At 27.0% G+C, this 22,051-nt stretch overlaps 1 protein-coding gene and 1 non-coding gene across 2 annotated transcripts; one reads left to right on the forward strand and one right to left on the reverse strand.

Moving 5' to 3' along the window:
- Positions 1 to 13,264: 13,264 nt before the first annotated feature.
- Positions 13,265 to 21,536, forward strand: LOC145835442 (2-hydroxyacyl-CoA lyase 1-like). Its single transcript, XM_082943033.1, has 8 exons — positions 13,265 to 13,304; positions 18,003 to 18,140; positions 19,027 to 19,137; positions 19,346 to 19,977; positions 20,061 to 20,207; positions 20,354 to 20,508; positions 20,640 to 20,898; positions 21,249 to 21,536. The coding sequence occupies exons 1-8, from the start codon at positions 13,265 to 13,267 to the stop codon at positions 21,534 to 21,536; spliced, it is 1,770 nt and encodes a 589-aa protein (XP_082799159.1).
- Positions 13,272 to 13,408, reverse strand: LOC145837316 (U4 spliceosomal RNA). The gene has a single exon (XR_014369954.1). It is a non-coding gene; the product is annotated as a U4 spliceosomal RNA (small nuclear RNA).
- Positions 21,537 to 22,051: the final 515 nt, after the last annotated feature.

Here is a 22,051-nt window from a genome sequence, read left to right on the forward strand (position 1 = left end):
ATCTTTCAATGTTGTTTTTTTGTTAAGTAAACTTAAATTTTTAAACTAAAGTTTATTCCTTTAACTATCAATTTTTTTTTTACGGTAACATTTTAAATTTTATTAATGAAATTGATAAAAATTAAATCATTTTATTCATAAAAGATGTTCTAAGTGTAAAAAAAACTAAAACTTTAATTTTTCAAACAAAAGAGTTTTAAAAAAAGTTGTAGAATTTTACATACTTTGTTTCAAAAAAAAAAGAGCTTCCATTGCAAGTAAACAACTTTTTGCTTTTCATATTCGTGATTTAAATTAATTGTTCAACCAAAAGGATTTAAAGTTCAACAAAATAAAACGTTTCTTTTAAAAAAACTTTAAGCTCAACTAGATATATACCGGTTTGTTACCTTATAAAAGTTCTGTTATTAAAAAATCCTTGTATAAATGCCATAATGTGTAATAAAACTTCTAAAAAGATATCTATAAAATATACAAAATATTATATATATAAAAACAAATTATACAGTAATCTTCCTTTATTCTACCAACATATGTTTCTGTGTGTCAACGAATCAACACACTTCAACTGGGTTCTGTAAAAAAATAATTACTGTAATGAGAGAATAGAAGCATAGAATAAAGTAGGTGTACAGTAACCTCTCGCTTATTTACGCACATTGTGTCCACAAAAAAACTGCGTAAAGATACGAGAGATCGTAAAGATACGAGAGGTACCAAATATACTTACTAAAATGGCTGCTTTTTGATATTGCTTCTAGTTAAAAGTAGACTGGGGACTTTCTCACTTTTTAAAAATTTGTTTAATTAATTTATAATATGAACACAAAAGATAAAACTAAATATATATTAAAAAATGGATTTAAATTTATATAAAATAATTATAATTTTAGAAAATTTTTACTAATTTTAATAATAAGTAGATTTCATCTCTATTTATTTGTGATTTATTTGATACTAAACATTTATATTCTATTCTACTTAGCAAATTCAATTTAAAATTAAGCATTTGTGTTAAATGTTAACTCTATATTTATTAAGTATCACTTCTACTTTTTGCTATAAAGTTTCATAAGATTTCTTTTCTAGATGTTTGTTCACATATAGGGCAAGAATGCTGTATTATTGGTTTGTGTTTTAAACTTTCATTATTTCATTATACTTTCATTATTTAACACAGTCATATTTCTTTCTGAATTTTAATTTAAACTCTTTTATTGTTAACAAAATTTCTGATATACTGAGGTTTAACTAAATGTTTATCAATTAGTCAATGAACATAAGTTTACAAAGTCTAAAGATATAGTGAAGTTAGTTAGCATTTAAAAACATATTTTACATTAAAAGTATAAAATAAACCTAATTTGTGCAATATTAAAAAATATTAAAAAAAATTTTTGAATTTTTTAGAATTCTAAAATGCGTAACTAAACGAGAGTGCGTAACGTCACGAGTGCGTAAATATGCGAGAGGTTACTGTATACATGTTTTCATTAAAATAAGATATTTTCTACAGGTAATAGTTATTAATAGGTGAAATACTTAATACTAAATCCGACTGTTATAAAACTATATGATATTTGTGATTATTAAGTCTAAAATAAGTAAAGTAAGCTAAATTACACAACAAAAACATAATATAAACAAACAACTCACTTTATAGGAAAGATAACTAATTCAAAATTTACTGTTGTTAACTAACGAAAAAAATACATTTGTTACAACTAATAATTACGTCACAATGTAAATGAGGTTATTTAAACTATTTAATTTGTATTGTAAAGAACATTAATTTTGTTTTTATGTAATCTATTTTGTTTAAAAATAAAACATTAACCATTAGAATAGTAAATCAATAAAATTTAATAAAACTTAACGACGCTGAAGGCAATAAAAGCCACAGAAACTCGACGTAACACGCACATTATATATTGAATGTTTGTAATGATTGAATCAAAGTTATATAGAATTAGGAAACAGATTTAGTTCAAATGTGAAAAATCAAAAATGAAAAATTTAAACTTTAAGGAAAAAAATTAAACTTTAAGGGAAAAAACAAAACACAAAAAACATAATTGTTATTGGGCTTACAATGTACTGACCGATAATTAATTTACAGCGACATACAGAAAATCATAATGACCTAAATTAAATATATATTGTATTTTATAATTAATAAAATAATTAATTGGTAAAGTAGGAGTCAGCTGTTTAATTTAAATATCCCATACAGATATTCTATATATTCAATAAGTAAATTGTGTTATATATGAAAGTTAAAATGTAAAACAACTAGGTAGTCATATGCTAAGTATAAACCTTCAGTAAAAAACCTACTAGCTCTCTTGGGCGTAGTAGGTAAAAAAGCACGGTTTATCTGTGGTTTGAATACAGGCTTCCAATTAAACTTGGAACTTAACATATAAAGGTGTGAAGAATTATAGTCGGAGGGTAAAGTGAATATATGAAATTTCAGAGAATAGAAAGTGACTTGTGTGAATAGATATAAATAATAAATGAATAAATCTATATGTTACTTAGGATATATAATTATATTAATATATGTTAAGTGAATGTGTGTGTGTATGTGGAAGGTGAATGAAAAGTATGAAAGGTGAGAAGGCGCCAAGGTGTTATTTGAAGAAGAACCGTCGGTTGTGTGCACAGTTGTTTGAAATATCACGTCTTTTATTTAGTAATTGTTTACTATCTTCTGCTAAAATTGCCATTCGTTCAAGGTTGCATATGTGGCAGATCTTGCTCGCGCTACTGATGTTATTGTTGGCGTGGTGGAGGATGCTCCATTCCATTTCTGGTTTGGTTCCATACCTATCAAAATACTGCCAAACGAAATCTGACAATCTTGTACTATTCTTTTTATTTACATGCTTAAAAGTATACTATAAAATACAAAATATTATATATAACTATTTAGTATTTTATTTTATAACAACATTTCTAATATAGTAAAATTATTTAAATCTAATTTTCACAGTTAATTAATATCTATTTCTTACAGAAGTATTAATATTTAAAATGGAAAGTTTAGTTTGGTCAGTAACAAACTTTTTAAGGTGTGTATATTTTTTTTATTGAACAATAAAAAAGCGGTCATAAAGTTTGGTCTAAGGACCTGGTGTACGAATAGACTTTTCAGTTATCGAGTCGTACATCACATGCTTTTACAATTCCTACGAGCTAAAAAATATTTTTTTTAGCTGAACTTTTAAACCTTAAGAAATAAAACTGTCAAAAGAACAAAATAGAAAATTAAACAAAAATTAACTAAGTTATGTGTTTACTTAAGAAAGTTTTATTCCCAAGGTACTCAAAAACTTGTCTAGTTATAAAAAAAATAAAATACAGTTTAAGACTAAATCTTAAAAGAATAAACAAAATAAAGAACATTTTTAGACTTTAAAAATTAACTTTAATATGGTTTACAAAACGAGATAAACAATACTAATAGCAGACATGAAAATATATGTCACTATATAGTATATTGAGCGACAAAATAGTGCTCAAAATATTTGGTCCTAGGACCTGGTGCACATGAAACCTTTCGGTTATCGAGTTGCACACCACTGATACCTTTTATCGTCTTGTCCAAGACAAGCGCCCAATTAGTTGGTAAAAATTACTTTAGAATATTTCTTACCAAGGTAAAATTGTAACAAGCTAAAATACTTTTACATTGACTTTTATCAGTATTTAATGCTGAAAGTTTGAATTTTTTTTATTGATTTAAATACTTTATGAAGTTTGTATTTGAATAAATAAATATAAAAATATCATGTATTTTTTGTTATTTATAAAGATGTGAATTTAACCATAAACCCAATTTTACTTTTATTAACAATAAGTATTATAACATTTAAACACTATGCACTTAATGAGAAAAAAAAGAATAGTTATAACAACAAAAAGTTTTCTACTATTTTTTTTTTTGATTACCTTTCTAAGTCCAAAAATGTATTTAAAAGGAAGCAAAAATATTTGCAACTATAGATAAAAGAAAAATCTTTTTAAGTTTTCCCAGAAAATTAGATTAATTTTTTATAAGTTTACTTGAAAAAGTAATCTCAGCTTACCATTTATTTACATACTTAACTCTCTTTTACAAAGTACATCTATCACTTAACTTTTATATGGGCATACTAGAGAAATATAAATTAGTATTTATGTATATGAAAGTTTGTAAAAGTTCTGAAGTAAGTTCAAAATAGTATTCCTGATAAATATTCTAAAGAGTAGCCAGATAGAAAATGATGCAATTTAGACTGAACCACTGTTATTGTAACCAAACAAAACAACTTTTAAATTAAATTTTTTGGGTATTAGATGACAGTTATTATTAACTCCCTAAACAAAAGTAAATAAACAAGCAGCAATGATCACTTCTTACCTTGATAATCACTATTGAAAAAAACTTAAGTTCATCTTGGAACTTCTGAAAATGACTTGGATATATCTAATATAATGGTAGCTCAGTCCACAGTTTACTACCTTGGTAAGCTAGTAATTTGTAGGGTGGGTGTCAGAATGACACAGCGACAAAATGACACGGTGCGTCACTTTGGTACGGTGCGTCACTTTGACACGGAGGATCACTTTGGCACGGCGACAAAATGACACGGTGCGTCACTTTGGCACAGCGACAAAATGACACGGTGGGTCACTCTGGCACGGTGCGTCACTTTGGCACAGAGGGTCACTTTGGCACGGCGACAAAACGACACGGTGCGTCACTTTGGCATAGCGACAAAATGACACGATGCGTCACTTTGACACGGTACGTAACTTTGGTATAGCGACAAAATGACACGATACGTCATTTGACACAGCGACAAAATGGCACGGTGTGTCACTATAGCATGGATTAACAAACTTATAAGCAAAACTAAACTTCTTCAGTAATATAACTTTAAATTGTAAAATGTTGATAGTTATTAGTTAAACAAAAGATTTATTATATTTTTTCCAAACTATAATAGCTTGATACATTTGAAACTATATATGATATAATGCTTTAAAATTTAAGTCATATTAAAAAAACAAAAATATTCTTAAGTTTTATTTTTTACGTTTCACGATTTTTCATATCTATGTAATTAATAAAATTTAGTACTTTTTGTTAAGCGTTTAATTAATTATTTTCAGGAGTTGTTACAAAAAATAACTAAGATTTAATTTAATACAGAGTTATTTCGTTGTAAGAATAAGTCATGCGTGTTTTAACTCTAGTTTTTAAAAATACAGAGTTAAGCTGCTTTTGTAGTAACTAGCCAGTTATATTAAATATGTTTAATATTTTAACCTAGTAGTTTGTTTAAACATAAAATTTTTGTTATTACTGTTTTTTAAACGACAAAAGGTTATCGCTCGAAAAATTATACCAAAGAACATTTCAGTTATCGAGTCGTAAATCACATGCTTTAACAATCTATTACGAGCAGTTAAAAAAACAAATTTATGTAAAGTCCAAAAGCATACTAAAAAATATTCAACAAAAGTTAATAAGTTATGATGTTTACTTAAAACTCTGTATTGAAAATGTATAATAAATTTGTCTAAAAGAAAATAATTAAAGTAAACGGTCCTGGAGCCTAAAATTTATGAAAAAGTTAAAAATAGTATCATGAACAGTTGACAGAAAATTAAGAGTCTGATGCGACCATTCATGCGCATTTATATATTTATAATTTTTAAGAAAATTAAGCACTAGAGGTTATACATACAACATTGCTGCTGCAGCCTAGAATCAACATGTTTTTGAAGTTGTATGTATTTATTGATTTATTCTAAGTCTTTTTTAATCACTCATTACTACTTTTAATAGTATGCACGATATATGTTGCAACTAACATAAGTCGCATAGAGGCGCAGAATTTCGATCTTTTAAGTCAAGTGCACAATGATTTTTTGAAGATGTTGCTACTAACGTAAATCGTCAGGGAACGCAATATTTTACTTCAAAATTGCAACCTATTAAGTCGCCAAAAGAGCGCAAGTATTACTTTTTTCAAGCATAAAAACGTAAAATAAGAACCGCATTAGAATTTAGAATTACAACAGCAGAAAAGTTGTTTTCGATAACATCTGAGTTTTAGTTTATAAAACAAATTTTCCTCTGTGTTTACATCTACTAGTTTATTGTTTTGATGTGCTGAATGATTCTTCTAAAATATAGATTTTTTTTTAAATCAGAATGTTGTTGAAGTTTGAAAAATATGTTTATATGAGTTTCTATCTTTCTAGTCGTAAAATGGCAAGTCATTTTCTAATTTTTATTACTCGTTTCAAGTTCTAGTACAAAACTGTGTTTAAGTTTTTCCATTCGAAAGAAATCATAATTAATTCCCTTTAATTTTGGCAGTCGTATTTTGTTAAAAAAGTTGCTGCCTTTGCATCTTTGTGAATGTTGTTTGGTACAAATAATTATTTAGATATTGAAACATAAGTGACCAGTTAATTACAATAAGATACACAAGACACACACTTTCAAAAACACTAAATATATTTCAAGCAATTCTCTTCAGTAGAGTACAATGCTAACAAAAAATAAGATTTTACACACTTATACAATAACCAATAATCATAAAGTAATCAAGAGATAAATAAAAGACAAAAGCAATTAGTAAAAGTTAAAACCAAATAAGTCCATTTTCGTTATAATTAATCTACAGTAAAACCAAACATAAATAAAGTGAACAATTCTTATAAAATGTTACGAAAATAAAGAAACAGTATAGTCAAAATCTTTTTGCTTACATAAAACAGGTTTCCTTAACAAAATACAAATGGCTTCTAATTTAATCAAATCAAAAACATTACTACAAATTAAAATAATTTTAAATCTATTTATATTATAATTGTTTGGACAAGTTTGATTATTAATTAAATGTTCTGAAATAGATGACCGTTTAGATGCGTATACAACCTTAACCGGAATATCATGGAAAATGTTTCTTTATTTTCGTAACATTTTATAAGAACTGTTCATTTTGTTTATGTTTGGTTTTACTGTAGATTAATTATAACGAAAATGGACTTATTTGGTTTTAACTTTTACTAATTGCTTTTGTCTTTTATTTATCTCTTGATTACTTTATGACCATTGGTTATTATATAAGTGTGTAAAATCTTATTTTTTGTTAGCATTGTACTCTACTGAAGAGAATTGCTTGAAATATATTTAGTGTTTTTGAAAGTGTGTGTCTTGTGTATCTTATTTTAAATAATTATTTGTCGTTTATTAAGCACAGCTTTTAAGCACACCTAACACCTTGCTACTGCTTAAAAATAAGTATGTTGTTTATAAGTACGACGATGGACAATAGAAGGTATAAACATTACGTGTTTCACTTTATTTTATGAAGTCACAATCAAAAATTCCTGCGATCTTTGTTTTAAAAGTTAATCAATGTGATTGTTGCTAATTCTCCAAAACCGGTTAGAAGACAGGAAACCGAAAAGTTTCCTAGAAAAATAAGATCGTTGTCCATACCAATGAAGATTGAAGTTTCACAACAAATCGTTCCCTCCCTTATTAACCACCGTGTCATTTTGTCGCTGTGCTAAAGTGACCCTCCGTGTCATTTTGTCGCTACGCCAAAGTGACCCTCCGTGCCAAAGTGACGCACCGTGTTGTTTTGTCGCTGTGCCAAAGTGACGCACCGTGTCTATTTGACGACCGTGTCATTTTGTCGCTGTGTCATTCTGACCCGCTCCCAATTTGTGACCTTTCTTGTTGTTGAATCTAGGTAGGAAATAATTTGTTTCTGAAGACCTCGTATAATAATTATAGATATTTTTAACACTTTTAAAGTAATCATTAAAGCTAGCTAGTATCAAATTATTGTTAAATTTAAACATTAAAAGACCTAATTTGTATAAAAACATATTTACAACATTTTTTTTTTCTGTTTTTAATTTTTTAACACTATCATCATATTTCTTATAATGTATCCATCTAATTGCTCTGTTTATAAGAACATTGATATTATTTATACATTTTTTATTTGCTCTTCCCCTGCACAATCAACCATATCTAACGTTGCTCATAAACAAAAAATTAAAGATTAATTATAATGCTTTTTCATTTAAGAAATGTCTTGTTCTTTATAATACACCCAATGTTTTTTGTAGTTTTGTTTTTATAGTTTCTATAAATTCTAAACAATTTAAGTTTCTATCTATAATAATTCTTAAATATTTATAACTTTTTTTTTTAATTATTGTTTTACCTATTTTTACATTAAGATCTTTATTTCTCCAAAAACTATTTTTTGATTGATGTAGAAGCATACTTCTGGTTTTATCAAGGTTTAGTTTGAGTTTGTTTACTACAAGCCAATCTGATTCTTTACTAATTTCTTTATTAAAATTATTACTGTCATTTAGGTATGTGTCTTTTGAGAATGTTTTGTATAACATTGTAATATCGGCAAAGTTGAGGACGTTAAGACTAGTATTATTTTGTAAGTCATTTAAATGTACTAGGAATAACAACGGTCATAATACTGAGCTTTGTGGTACCCAAACTTGAACTTTTTCACAGGTTGACTCATATACTCCAATACTAACAAACTGTTTTCTTTCATCAAGTTATGAACTAATTAGTAGATGCATATTGCCTCTTACACCATAACATTCCAGTTTTCTTAGTAAGTTATTTCTATCCACACTATCAAATGCTTTACTTAAATCAAAAAAGACTGCACAAGCTGTGTATGCCTTTTCAATTCTGACAAAGTCAAGGTGTTATATAAATAAATTTAAAAAAAAAGTTTATTAAAGATAAATTTAAGCTAGAAAGTTAAGAAGATTCAATACAAGTTGTTTAAAAGCAAAAACTAGTGTTGACAAATATTTAAATTATTGTTAAAAGATAAGTATTAAATAAAATTGAAAATTACGTACTGTTATTTTTATAGATACAATTTTTTATGTATATTAAAGTAAACAAATGCTATAAAACAAAAGTCGACATTTACTTTGTTTCTAAAGTGTTTTGTTTAAATCTACCATAGAAAATGTTTAATAAGTAAAGTGTGTACTATCTCACTTTAAAAGCTTAGCCCCGGGCCGTGACTTATAACTTTTTGAACCAACTGTACAACATTAACCTCTTAAAACTTATAACAAAGATTACGTATGCTGAGAAATTTTTTAAAGAAAACATTGTGTCAACGACATGATTATTTTATTGTATCTTGATCATTGTTTAAATAAAAAGTTATTATTACAAATTTTACTGAATACAGTGACCCATCTAAGACTCTGTTCAATGTTAATTTATTATGATTTAATACTTATTAAAGACTATCGATCCTTGCTCTACGTATATAAGTCTAACAAAATCTGAGAACGTTTACTTGAAATTCAATTCTAATCAAGTACCACATCAGTCATTTAAATACTTTATTGTAAGTGTAAGTTTATAACATCATAAGCAATCATTAAGAAAATAATCTTTCGTCTTTTATGTTGCTAAACGCTTATTATACTGTAAGTATGTGCGCTTGTTTTTCTTATTGAAACTTTTCAAAGTTCCTTTAGTCTTTCTCAAAACTACGATCGAAAAATTGTATTATTTAAACTAAAACTACCTACGTACCTCTAATTCCATTGTTACTTCTGCTTTAATTTTATTTAGGTTAATTGTAATTATATCACAAGTTTAGTTATTTTAAAGTTAAGCTTTTCATTGATACTTGTTTAAAATAGAATCAGGTTTGTTTTAGTTATGCTACAATATTATTAAAGTTAAAATTATATAAATGAATTCTGCAAAGTGACTATTTCCTCAAAAAATCATGTCATTTTTAAGTAGCCGTTGTTTATACTAAACCATATAACAAGAAAGTATTGAAAGTAAAAAACATGACGATAAAAAATGTGTTTTTATAAATTAGATTTGAAACCTCAACCTACTTTTTATTCTAAAACATATGTATTAATATTTCATTAACACACACCAAGTATTTTTAATAAGATAAAAATTATGAATTGATTTAAATAAATTAGACTACAAATACAAGTTGTGTAAAACAGACAAAATCTGCAAATGCTTTTTAAAAGTTTAATCAAAGGAAAAAGTTCTGTTTTATTTTAGTAAAACTGTTTAACATCATATTTTAGTAGTTAACTTTCTTTAGTCTTTAAATTTGAACACTTCTCTAGCTATTTCCAGTTGGGACTGATTATTTCTACCAAGAAACACATTAAATTAATATATTTATATTATACATAGTTATAACTACTCGAAAATATAAATTTAATCGTTTGTTAACAAAGATCTGAGCGAAAAGTTCACTGGAATATATAATAAAAACAAATTAAACAGTTTTTTTTCGTAGGTTTGTATTCTTTCTTTATTACACTAAAACATGTTTCTGTGTGTTAACGGGTTAACACACTTTAACGGAGCTAGGAAAATCAATAAATAACTGAGTGTAGAGTACTAGACTACTTACTAGAGTGAGTGTAGAATAGTTTCTTGAAGGTTGCTGGCAACTTAATTTTTTTAAGGCAAAATCGTCGTTAATTGCGGTACTGACGGATCAGCGTCGAAGCATACGACCACGTGGCTGACAGGTGGGCGTGTTTGCCGAGCATGAGAATCAGTTCGGTTGCCATGGGAAACAAGCTGTTCGTAGTCGGAGCGGTCGGTGATTTTTCTAAACACAATTATCCTGAAGTGTACGATTGCAAGTGTGAGAGATTTGTTTTGTTGAAGCAGCCGCCCGCTCAGTTTTAATACCTGTTTTTGCATCATAACGACGTTCTTTCGATAGGAGACGACCTCGTCATGTTCAGCAACAACAAGAGAGACAATGAAGTTAGCAAAGCGAAAACCTTCAAATACATTGTTGAAGCAAACAAATGGTATGAGAAGTCTTACAGCATTTTCAAAGACGTTTACCGTTGTGTTTTACTGCTGCAGTTTTAAAAATTAATCCTAGTACTTTTTAGAAGTTTATTACTCAAAGGCAATAAAGATATTTTCTGGGCATTTTCGATTGGACAAAACCTATTTGTTTTAGTTAATAAATTCACTTTTTAATGTTTTGTGTTTCTTAAATAAAGTTATACTCTACGAATCACAGCTTGTATTTTTGTTTAGTTATTGACTAATAGGTTACAATTAATATTAAGCTAAGAGGTCCTAGGTTTCTTTAGTCATGTGTGAAATCTAAAAATAAGCATAAATGGCATAGGTAACATACAGTAAACTTAAGCAACGACATTATAGCATAAAGTTTACAATTTAACAAAAACTTACAGATATTTTTTAAATGTTTAAACTAAATGAAAATTATAACTTTGTTCCTATTATAAATGAAATTAAATTTGAATTAGGTGTTTATTAAAATTAGTTTTAGAAGAATTAATTAGAAAAACAAGAATTTCGCCTGTTAGTTTTTAAATTTTGCAAAATTATTATTTCTAAATTAATAGTTTTATTTTGTTTGTCTTTATACCTTATTTCCAATTTTATTTCAAGTTTAGACTAATGTCTTCTTTTATGCTAACATTAATTTTTACAGATTTTATTAATAAACTGAATCATTTAAATTGTATAAACTAATGAAACATTGTTATGGTAATAAAATAAAATGAAGAGATATTATTCTCCTTATCTCTAAGTTGTAATCTTAAAAGTTAAAACTAAACAAAAAATATTACAAAATTAAGTATCAAACTTTTTGTTTGTATGACTTGCTTTTATTGTTTCACTTTAAAAATAATGTAGATGCGACTTAATTATTGTCTTGTGCTTATGCATTCAAGAAAATAAAAACTTAAAATTTCAAGACCATCTTAAAAGTAGAAGCTATAACAAAAAAAAATTTGTACCTATTTAGTAATTAAACAGAAAGTAAAGTATTTTTTATTACCTAAAACGTATAGCTTCTAAAACTGCTAGTCCACTAGAAACGCGAACTTTGTTATTTGCTCGAAAACAACTTTCAGACGTTGAAGTTGTTTGAAAAAGTTAGCTAATTAGAAAAAATAAAGTTACGTTTTGGTTCTTTTAAAAACTAAAAATTAACGAAAAATGACTCTATTGATAAAGCTTCAAGCTCTAGATCAAAGCATCCCAAGAATTCTAAATTATGTCCTTTTTTATGCTTTATACTTATCATAAAGCTTTTAAGTATAACTGACAACTAAACATGTAATCGGTTATATAATTATGTATATATACCTGTTATTTATTTTTGTAAAAACCAACGAACTTAACTTTATTAACAACTTTAAAGCAATTGTGTAATGCTTGTATAAGTTTGTTTGTTAGCTTTAATATAGTAATACATTTAATGATTTATAGTTAGAACTTTTAGTACCATTTTAAAACATTAAGTACAAAAATGACGATTAAAGCGTAATAAAAACTTAAAAATAATTTAAAGTTGTTAGTTAATAGTTTATAAAAATAGATAAAAATGAATCTTAAAAAATGTTATATTTTAATAATTCTTGATTAACTTAATTTCATACCTTTCTAACTTTAAACCTATGTAACTTTTTATTTCAATCTAAATCATTTTATTTTATTTATATATACTTTAAATTTTAACCATTTTTAAGTTAAACAATTGTAATTAGCTTTATCTAAAGTACTCCAAAAGTGATCCTTCGTGCGAAACTGACCTGTCTCGCAAAAATATATATTGTTTTGGTTTTAAAACGTCATAAAAATTTTTTAGTAACTTTAGTTATAATATAATACATTTTTTTGCTTTTGTATTAAATAGCTCACTTATTTTTTGAAGTTCGGAGATTCACGATGGAGAAAGTTATAAGTGCAAGTTACTATGAAAATGACTGTTTTTTATGACATTTAGTAATTCCCGCATTCGTCATTCTTATTGTCTTGTCATAAATATCTGCATTATACTTTTACTTAATAATTTGTTATATATTTTTCATGTTTAGCAACTCTTCATTTAGTAAAAAGTTTGTTTAACATAAATAAACTTAAAGATATAAAACATTAGAAAACTGTAAGGTATTTTAATTATAAATATGTCTTTATTATTAAACCTAAAGGTTTTCCCTAAAACCATTTCATAAATTAAAATTCCGTACTAAGCTTAAATGAAATATAAATGGAAACAAATACTCAAAAAAGACAACCAAAAATACTTAGGCTGCCATTAGATTTAAATAAATACCAATTTAAATGTTTATTTAAATTAGCTGCTTGTTTTTCAGTTTTATAAAAGTAGCTACAATGATGAATAATAATATGAAGATGTCCGGTAGACATCTTGCAGAAATTGCCTCAGAGTCGAGTCTTTCATCGACAAAGGGCGGGGTATTGGGTATAGTTTTCAACTAGCAATAAACGCACCTCGGATAAACCTCATTGGTTACGTTATCGCCGCTGCGCAAAGCTGTACATTCAATGCGATGTCCGTTTATAAACCATCTACTGAAGCTTCTGTTTGCTGTACTGATTGTGACGTCACAATAAAAGAAAATCCACAAATGTAAAATTAAAATGAGAGAATTAATAATAACAGCTTTATAAAATGATTCTTAGTTTAAAAAAAAATATTTTTTAGCCAGAACTAGTTTTATTATAATTTGACTACCTGTTATAAAGTATTTAGAATTTACTTTGAAATGTTAGCTAATTATATGTTAACAAAATGATTAAAATAGCCGTAAAAACAATTAGTGTAAGATAGCTTGTAAGTTTTTGATTAAGAATTACACTGTTGTTTAACTATAAAAACATTAGTTTTTCTTTTAATACTTTTAAATTTGCTAAACTTATATTTGTTTTACAGCACTGTCAGAGATATATCGACTTTCAAATACCATTTAAAATAGATACAAGCTACCTTTTGTAAACTATCAAAACTTGTTGATGCATTTCTACATACTTTATTCATTATCAAAGTAGAAAAACTGTGATAAATAAATAAAATTAGTATTTAAGCTTAGAATAGCATAAGACGTTTTTTAAATGTAAATAAATTTGAAGTACACTAACACTAATAAAAAATTTATTAGCTTGATAAATTTACGTAGATTAAATAAAGTTTGTTTTTGACATTTTTTCTACTAAAAATATATAAGAAATAAATTTTCATTATCATAATTGTTACTACTTTTAATAACACTAATAAACTATTTAAAACTAGTAAGGGTAAAGTATTTTGTTAAACTATAGTATATATAGATAAAACAACTTTTATGTACAATTATTAAAATTATTAAGCTATTTTTGTATTGACATTAAAGCTTGCAGTCTGCTCAATAATGCTCAAGTGCATCTTTTATATACATATCTACATAATATACTAATGTTTTTTATAACATTTTGATGGAAAAGAAAACTATTAACTTTCCCAACTATTTTTATTCAAATAACTTTGTATTTTTTATGCAGTTTAGTGTTCTCTTAGTTTTAACTTTATTCTAAGAACCAAAGAAAACATTAACAGTAAATCCATGTTGGTCAATTTCAAATTTTTTGAATCATCAATATGAGTTACTATAGAACCTAGCTTAAGAAAAACTAAGCAATAAGTACTATAACTATCAAAATCGAATAAACTGAGTTAAATTTGTTAAGTTTTTTAAAGCAGTAATAATTAGTTTTTAATGCTGAAAAATAGATAATATGAAGAAGAGACGGATCTATGCTTTTAAAGGTAGAAAGGTTGAGTTAGTACAGAGTTTTAAAAGTTATTTATTTTATTTTCAAAAATAGTTTATCTTTTTTTTTAAGATCAAAATCTATAAATCACATTTGAAAATTAAGGTATAATAATTATTATTGAAAAAAGAAATAGAAAATTCCGTTATTAGATAGTTAGTTATTTTTATTCGTAATAATAAAATGTTTCATGTTCAAATGGCTTTAAAACTAACTATGGGTAGCCTGCAAAATTTAAATTGGTCAAAAACTATAGGTAGAGGGATGTGTTTAATTAAATAATACTATTCTTCTACTTAATTTTCTTTTTGTTCGAAAAAATCTGTTGAACTCACTAAACTTAATTTTTTATTAATTAAACGTTTAAACTCATTCAAAAAACTTGTTTATATAATTCTAGGAAAATAAGTTACTTATATTTTATAGGATATACAAACTTATGCTAATGTTGTTTTTTCAATTTTTTTCAATGTTTAAATACCAAGGTTTTTTAAGTTTAACGGGTACTTTAAGAAATTTTTAATTATCGTAAAGACTTGTTTTCTAGAGCCTAAATATTCTTGAAAAAAAAAAATATATATTTTAAAATTAGAGCTGAACCTGTTTTTGTAAAATAAATTTTACTTCTAATTTTGATGATACTAATTATAAATTTTTATTGTATTTTTGATAAAAATACTTTATTTATTTAAGTAAGGTTAGTACTTTTATAGATAAAGCAATTCAAGTAAAATTAGCCTATAACAGTTGTTTAAAAATTCATTAACTATCATTAACATATGAAAAAATGCGCTTTTAGATGTGGTTTCTTACAAAATTTATTAGAAACTATTCACTTTTAAAAACACATAATGGACAAAAATTTCATGACAGTTTTTAAGATATATAGTATTAAATGTAACTATTATATGCTAGATTTTTATATACACAAAACCTAGATTATCGGTTTGTTTTATTTTTGTTTTCAAAAAAGAAAAAAAAACAATGTTAGTTTAACAAAATCCTTTTTTTTTTCAAAAACTATGACATCGTTAGTTTTTTTTTTTTATTAAAACTCTTAAAGTTTTTATTTCTCATCAAAACTTTTTTTTGAACATTCTTGATTATACATATTTTTTTAAAAGATTTTCAAATATTATAAATAAGTTATTAGTATTTTACTAAAAAAAAACCTCGTTCTTACGTTTTGTCACGTGTATTTCATAAAACTTACTAACAACGTAGAACTTATTAACAAAGTCTTGTTGCTATCTTTAAATACTTAACAAAGGTTTTTATTTTTCATCAAAATTTTTTTATGAAAATTCTCGATTATACATATTTTTTTTTATATTTTAAACTATTATAAATAAGTCATTAGTATTTCACTGAAAAAAAAACCTCGGTCTTAGGTTTTGTCACGTGTATTTCATAAAACTTATTAGCAACGTGTAATTTATTAACAAAGTCTTGTTGCTATTTTCAAATACTTAACAAAGGTTTTTATTTTTCATCAAACATTTTTTTATGAACATTCTCGATTATACATATTTTTTTTTAGATTTTAAACTATTATAAAGAAGTTATTAGTATTTTACTGAAAAAAAAATTGGTCTTGCGTTTTTTCACGTGTATTTCATAAAACTTATTAGCAACGTAGAATTCATTAACAAAAGTTTTTTTGCTATTTTTAAATACTTAACAAAGAATAGTATAATATAAAGTGCACGAGTTTGTTGTGTATGTATATATATGAGCTATATACATAAATCATGAATGCATTTAAACTCTTTTTACAAAAGAGAATTAAAAACCAAAATAAAATTACTGCTGTACTTAAGAAAAATTTTGTTAACTACCTAGGTATTCTTTTGAACAATACTTTTAGGTTTAAAAAAAACTCAAACTGTATTTCACTTGCGTAACTTTTAAGTTTTAATTTTTTAACTTTTAATCAGATTTTATATTGTATTCAGATTTTTACATAAAATGGAAATTATTATAAAAGCTATTTTAATCCACTAAAAATACTTGATTTAAATTCAAAATACATTATAAATAATAATTAATATTTTCAGCATTAAATTAGTCTCAAAAATAACAAATAATTAAACCAAACAAACATTTGTGACTAATTTTGTTTAGAATCGTGTACTATTACCAAAAAAGAACTATATAGGTGGAAAAATCTTATGTATATATGGTTATAATTTAAAGCATTAATTTATATATTCATTTAATTTTCTTTCTAGCATCTCTTTCTAACATCTAGTTTTTGTCTCTGTGGAGACTTTTTAATCCCATATCTTCATGCAGAAGTCATAAAATATTTTTTACATTTTTTGCACTAAATTGACACGTTAAATAGATAATTGATAAACTTTAGTTTAAGAAAAAAACTTTGTTTTTGTTCCAAACTCTAGGTTAGTTTGTTTAGAAAGCCACACACGAACACAAAATAACAGACTCAAAGTACTTTATACGCTAACATGTAAATGATACTTTTCATACTAGTTAATATTTAACACACTGTTTGCTGCGCTACAGCTTTAATGCAGCATAAAAACTGTTTATGTAATCACAGCTTGTCAGTGTGATAGTTAATACCATAACAATGGTTATTTTAACAAAAGGAAATAAATAAAAGCATTACTAGTTTATACAATTAAAAACAAAAAGATGTTTTAAAAGTTTGTACTTAAATATAAAACTAGTTTATTAGTTTTTAGTAGAACATAAAAGTATAATAGTTGAGTTTTTCATTTATTTTTATTAATGATTTTAAATAATTGTTAATAATTTTATTACAGATAGCAATTATTTCAATGAACAGAAATACAAGAAAATATTAGATTTTAGAAATACGTTTTTTGTTTTGCTTAGTTTAAATTCTAATCACTATGATCAACTAGATATAATTTTCCTTCGGTGTATATAGCTATATAAATAGGTTTGTGCTCCGTAACTAATTTTTCATAGCAGATATATTCTAATGATATCAAAGTATTCATTATAATATCATAAAAAAGCTACTAGAGTATGCTTTATACAGATTTAAAAAAAAACAGAAGTAAGAGTATTATTTAGAATTAGACAGACACAAAACTTTTAGTACATAGTTAAAAAAAAAGATTTTCAAATCAATCATATAACATGAATATTAATTAGTAAAATTATCGAGCTTGTCAAAAAATTTCATGATAACTTTTTGTTTTTTCTGAGAAAATAATTTAGAGCAACGTAGAAAAAAATTAAACTATTATTCTTCCATGTTTATTGCGTATACACTGAAAATAATACTTTAAAACGTAGAGTACTTAACCTGAAATATTTAAAATGTCAGATGTTGAAACTTTGTCTGGGGCGCAGATAATTGCGCGAACTCTGAAAAACCTCGATATTGAGTATGTGTTTGGGGTTGTGGGCTTCCCCGTCATCGAAATCGGAATGGCAGTGCAACAGGAGGGCATAAAGTACATTGGTAAATTTTGTTTAAATTTTTTGCGCTTTTAAAGACAATTCATCATAAACTAGTAAGTTAAAAAAATAGAATAATTTCTGATTAGCATCCAGCTTATCGAAAAAAAGGTTGTTTCTTAACCTTATCAATGTAGTTTTTTGCTTTGTTAAAAAATTCAATAAAGTTGTCTTTTGTTTATTATTTATTTCTAAACAAATTCTAAACATTTTTTTTGTTTTATTTTATTTTTTATGTATTTTATATATAAAATTATTAATGGCATTGATAATCACCCTTGAAAAACATTTAAAATTTTAAGCTTAAAGTTTTTAATAAATGTGGTAGAAGAAAAAACAAATAAGTGTATTAATACCAAACTAAGTATTCGGCTAACTGTAATTTTAAAAAGCTTTATAATAAGAAGGATGTGGCTTAGTTTTGTTATAGCCTGACCTTCATATAACTTAAACTAATAAGCTTTCCACACTTTTTACATATAAAAACTAAGGTTTGTGCTCTGTAACTAATTTTTCATAGTAGATTTTAGATAGTAAATAAATTAGTATGAATTAGATGTTATTTTGATAGTTCAAGTGAAGTAAACTTTTTACTACACGTAAATTTATTTAATGATAGTTTATAAAAGTAATAAGTATTTTTTAATTAAGTTAAATGTTAGTTTATATAACTAAATTTTCTTTTATAAAGTATCTATCTAAGTTATTTGGAATTCTTAATTGTAGTAACATTTAATTTTGGTTATACTTTAAGTACTTTTTAAAACTCTAAAACAATATATCCTTTTAAAAAGGTTTTTGAAGTTCACATGTATACTATCTTCGCTTAACTGTTCATTATAAAAATTAAGTGACCAAAAGAAAACAAAAGTTTACAACAATTTTTACAGGTATGAGAAACGAGCAAACAGCTGCATATGCAGCAGGTGCAATCGGTTATTTGACGGGAAAACCCGGAGTTTGTCTGGTGGTCAGCGGACCGGGACTCATCCACGCTTTAGGTTGGAATTTTTGTATTAACCTTAAAAATTTTTTCAATTCATTTGCCACTAATCTTAGTAAGTTTTTGTTCTTATGTTTTTATATGTAAAGTTTGAACTATATTTGGGAAAGTAATAAAAAAGTGTTTTTTTAACTTCGTTTAGTAGTTAATTAGTTGTTGATGTAAAGACAAAAAATAATAAAATAACTTGTTTCAAAATACTTAAGGTGGGATGGCAAATGCAAACGAAAACTGCTGGCCAATCATGGTGATCGGCGGCAGCAGCGACGAAGACCAGCAAACATTGGGGGCTTTTCAGGAATTCCCCCAAGTCGAAGCTTGCCGCTTGTACAGCAAATTTTCAAGCCGACCAACATCCCTGTCTCTCATTCCTCAAGTCATTGAAAAGGCTGTGCGAGTTTCCATGTACGGTCGACCAGGAGCGACGTACGTGGACATCCCGGGAAACTTCGTCAATGCGGAGACCACCGACGACAAGCTCGTATTTTCAAACAAGATTCCGCAAAAGCCTCAAATTTTCGCCGATCCCTCGCTCGTGCAGTCGGCCTTTGACGAGCTTTCAGCGGCTAAACGTCCCCTGGTCGTCATAGGCAAAGGGGTTGCGTACGCAGGCGCTTCCGAACTCGCCAAGCAGTTCATCGAGAGACACAATATTCCTTTTCTTCCGACGCCAATGGGAAAGGGCGTCATTAGTGACAAGCATCCAAACTGCGTCGCTGCTGCTAGGTCACGCGCCTTGCTTCAGTGTGACGTCATACTACTTTTAGGTGCAAGACTCAACTGGCAACTCCACTTCGGCCGCCCGCCGCGCTTTTCCTCCAGCGTAAAAGTGGTGCAGGTGAATATTTGTATTTTAAAGTTTTCAATCTTTTTTTGCTAAAAGACAACAGACATTCTTAGTACCTCCTTATTTAAAAAAAGGTGGACATTTGCGCAGAAGAGCTAAACAATAGCGTCGATTCCGTCGTTGCCATTCAAGGAGACATTTCGGCGGTTTTAAATCAGTTTGCTTCCCTAAAAAATACCTATAAATTTCCTAAACATAGTCCGTGGTGGTCGGCTCTACAGGTATTACTTTATAAATTTTCATTTCAAAATATGTAGCTGTTACAAAAACCAAACTTTTATATCTTTTTGGAGTTCTTGTAAACAGTTCTCAAACAAAAAATCAAATGCACTTGTTTCTGCCTAGCTTCATATATTAATTAATGCAGGAGAAAATTGACAAGAATCGAGCGATGACGTCACATATGGCGGAGGACAAGAGTGAACCTATGAACTACTACGCCATGTTTGACGTCATAGAAAAACTGTTACCAAACGATGCCTACGTCATCAGCGAAGGCTCGAAGACCATGGACATCAGTAGGTAAAAATCATGTAAATCTAACAAATTCAAGGCTGTAAAACTAACTATTTTATAAAAAATAGTTAACTCAATAGTCTCCAAATCTCTACGCTAAAAGATTATAGAATGCATTAGAAACATTTTTTTATCAGGTCGACCATTTTCAACCACTTGCCAAAAAGAAGGTTGGACGCAGGTACCTTCGGAACGATGGGCGTCGGAGTTGGGTTTGCGATTGCTGCCGCACTGGTCTCTGCTGACGAGGCGGCCAAGGAGGGACGTGAAGCTCACAAGGTCGTCTGCATCCAAGGTGACAGCGCGTTCGGCTTTTCAGGGATGGATGTCGAGACTTCGTGCAGATACAAGCTGCCCATCGTTTATATTGTTGTCAACAATAACGGCATTTCACAAGTTTGTGATCCGGTTTTCATCAATTTTCACATATTAATTTCAAAGCTTTTTAATTTTAATAAGTATAATGTTTAATAAAAACAAATCAAAAACAGGTTAACTTGAAGTAACAATGTCTTAAAAGTTTTTTTATTTAGCTAAACACCTAAAAGTTCTTTTTTAAATGTTATAAGCTAATTAAGCACCATACTAGTTCAAATAGATAAATGCAGGCCTAAAATTCTTAGCTTACTGCTGAAACACAATTAAATTTTAGTAAATCTATAAAATGCTTTGCAGTATCTTAAACTAACAACTTGAATATCATTCTTTTGATAAACCTATTATGCTTTGAAAATAAAACTTTTCAGGGATGTCCAGAAGACTACTTTGTAGAGCTGAAGACGACGGAAGACGTCGCACTGCGCTCCATGCCCACCTTCTTGCAACCGAACACGAGGTACGAACGGATAATCGAGGCGTTTGGAGGCAGCGGTTACTACTGCACCAACGCCAAGCAGCTGCAAGAAGCTCTGACGAAAAGTTTGAATGAAAGTGGAGGGGAAGTCCCTAAATCAAGTCTGATAAACGTGATGATCGATCCGAACTCAGACAGGAAGACGCAGGACTTTATGTGGTTGACAAGAAGCAATTTGTAGGGAAACAAACTTTTGTTATTTATTCTACTTTTTTAGTTACTTATTTTAGTTTAACTTTTTGTAAGCATTAATTTTTTTTTTTTTGTTTTTTTTAAGCTTTGTACTTTTAGTTTAGTTTAAGAATAGCAATAAAAATTTTTAAGTTGCATTCAGGAAGAAATAATACAAATTTATAAATTCAATATTTTTTTCATAATACAATGTTAAAAAAAAATTTAATTAATACTAATGAGATTCTTAGTTATAATAAACATATTATTCAAATAGAATTATATTATATTTTTCAAATGCAAATGAATCTATTTCAACAAAATATTTAATAAAACTGAGGATCTCATTAATATTGTATATTAGTTGATAGAAACTTGTTTTTAATTTGCAAAATAACTTGCTTTTAAAACAATCACAAAATAAAACCTTATAACAGCTACTAACACAAAATTTATTTATTTTATTTAGTAGAATCTTTCAGTCAGATTATTTTGTTACTTTCCTAACATAAAAGTACAAATTGT

This window comes from Thalia democratica, chromosome 5 (assembly GCF_965202585.1).
Source record: "Thalia democratica chromosome 5, ktThaDemo2.hap1.1, whole genome shotgun sequence".
Taxonomy (NCBI): domain Eukaryota; kingdom Metazoa; phylum Chordata; class Thaliacea; order Salpida; family Salpidae; genus Thalia; species Thalia democratica.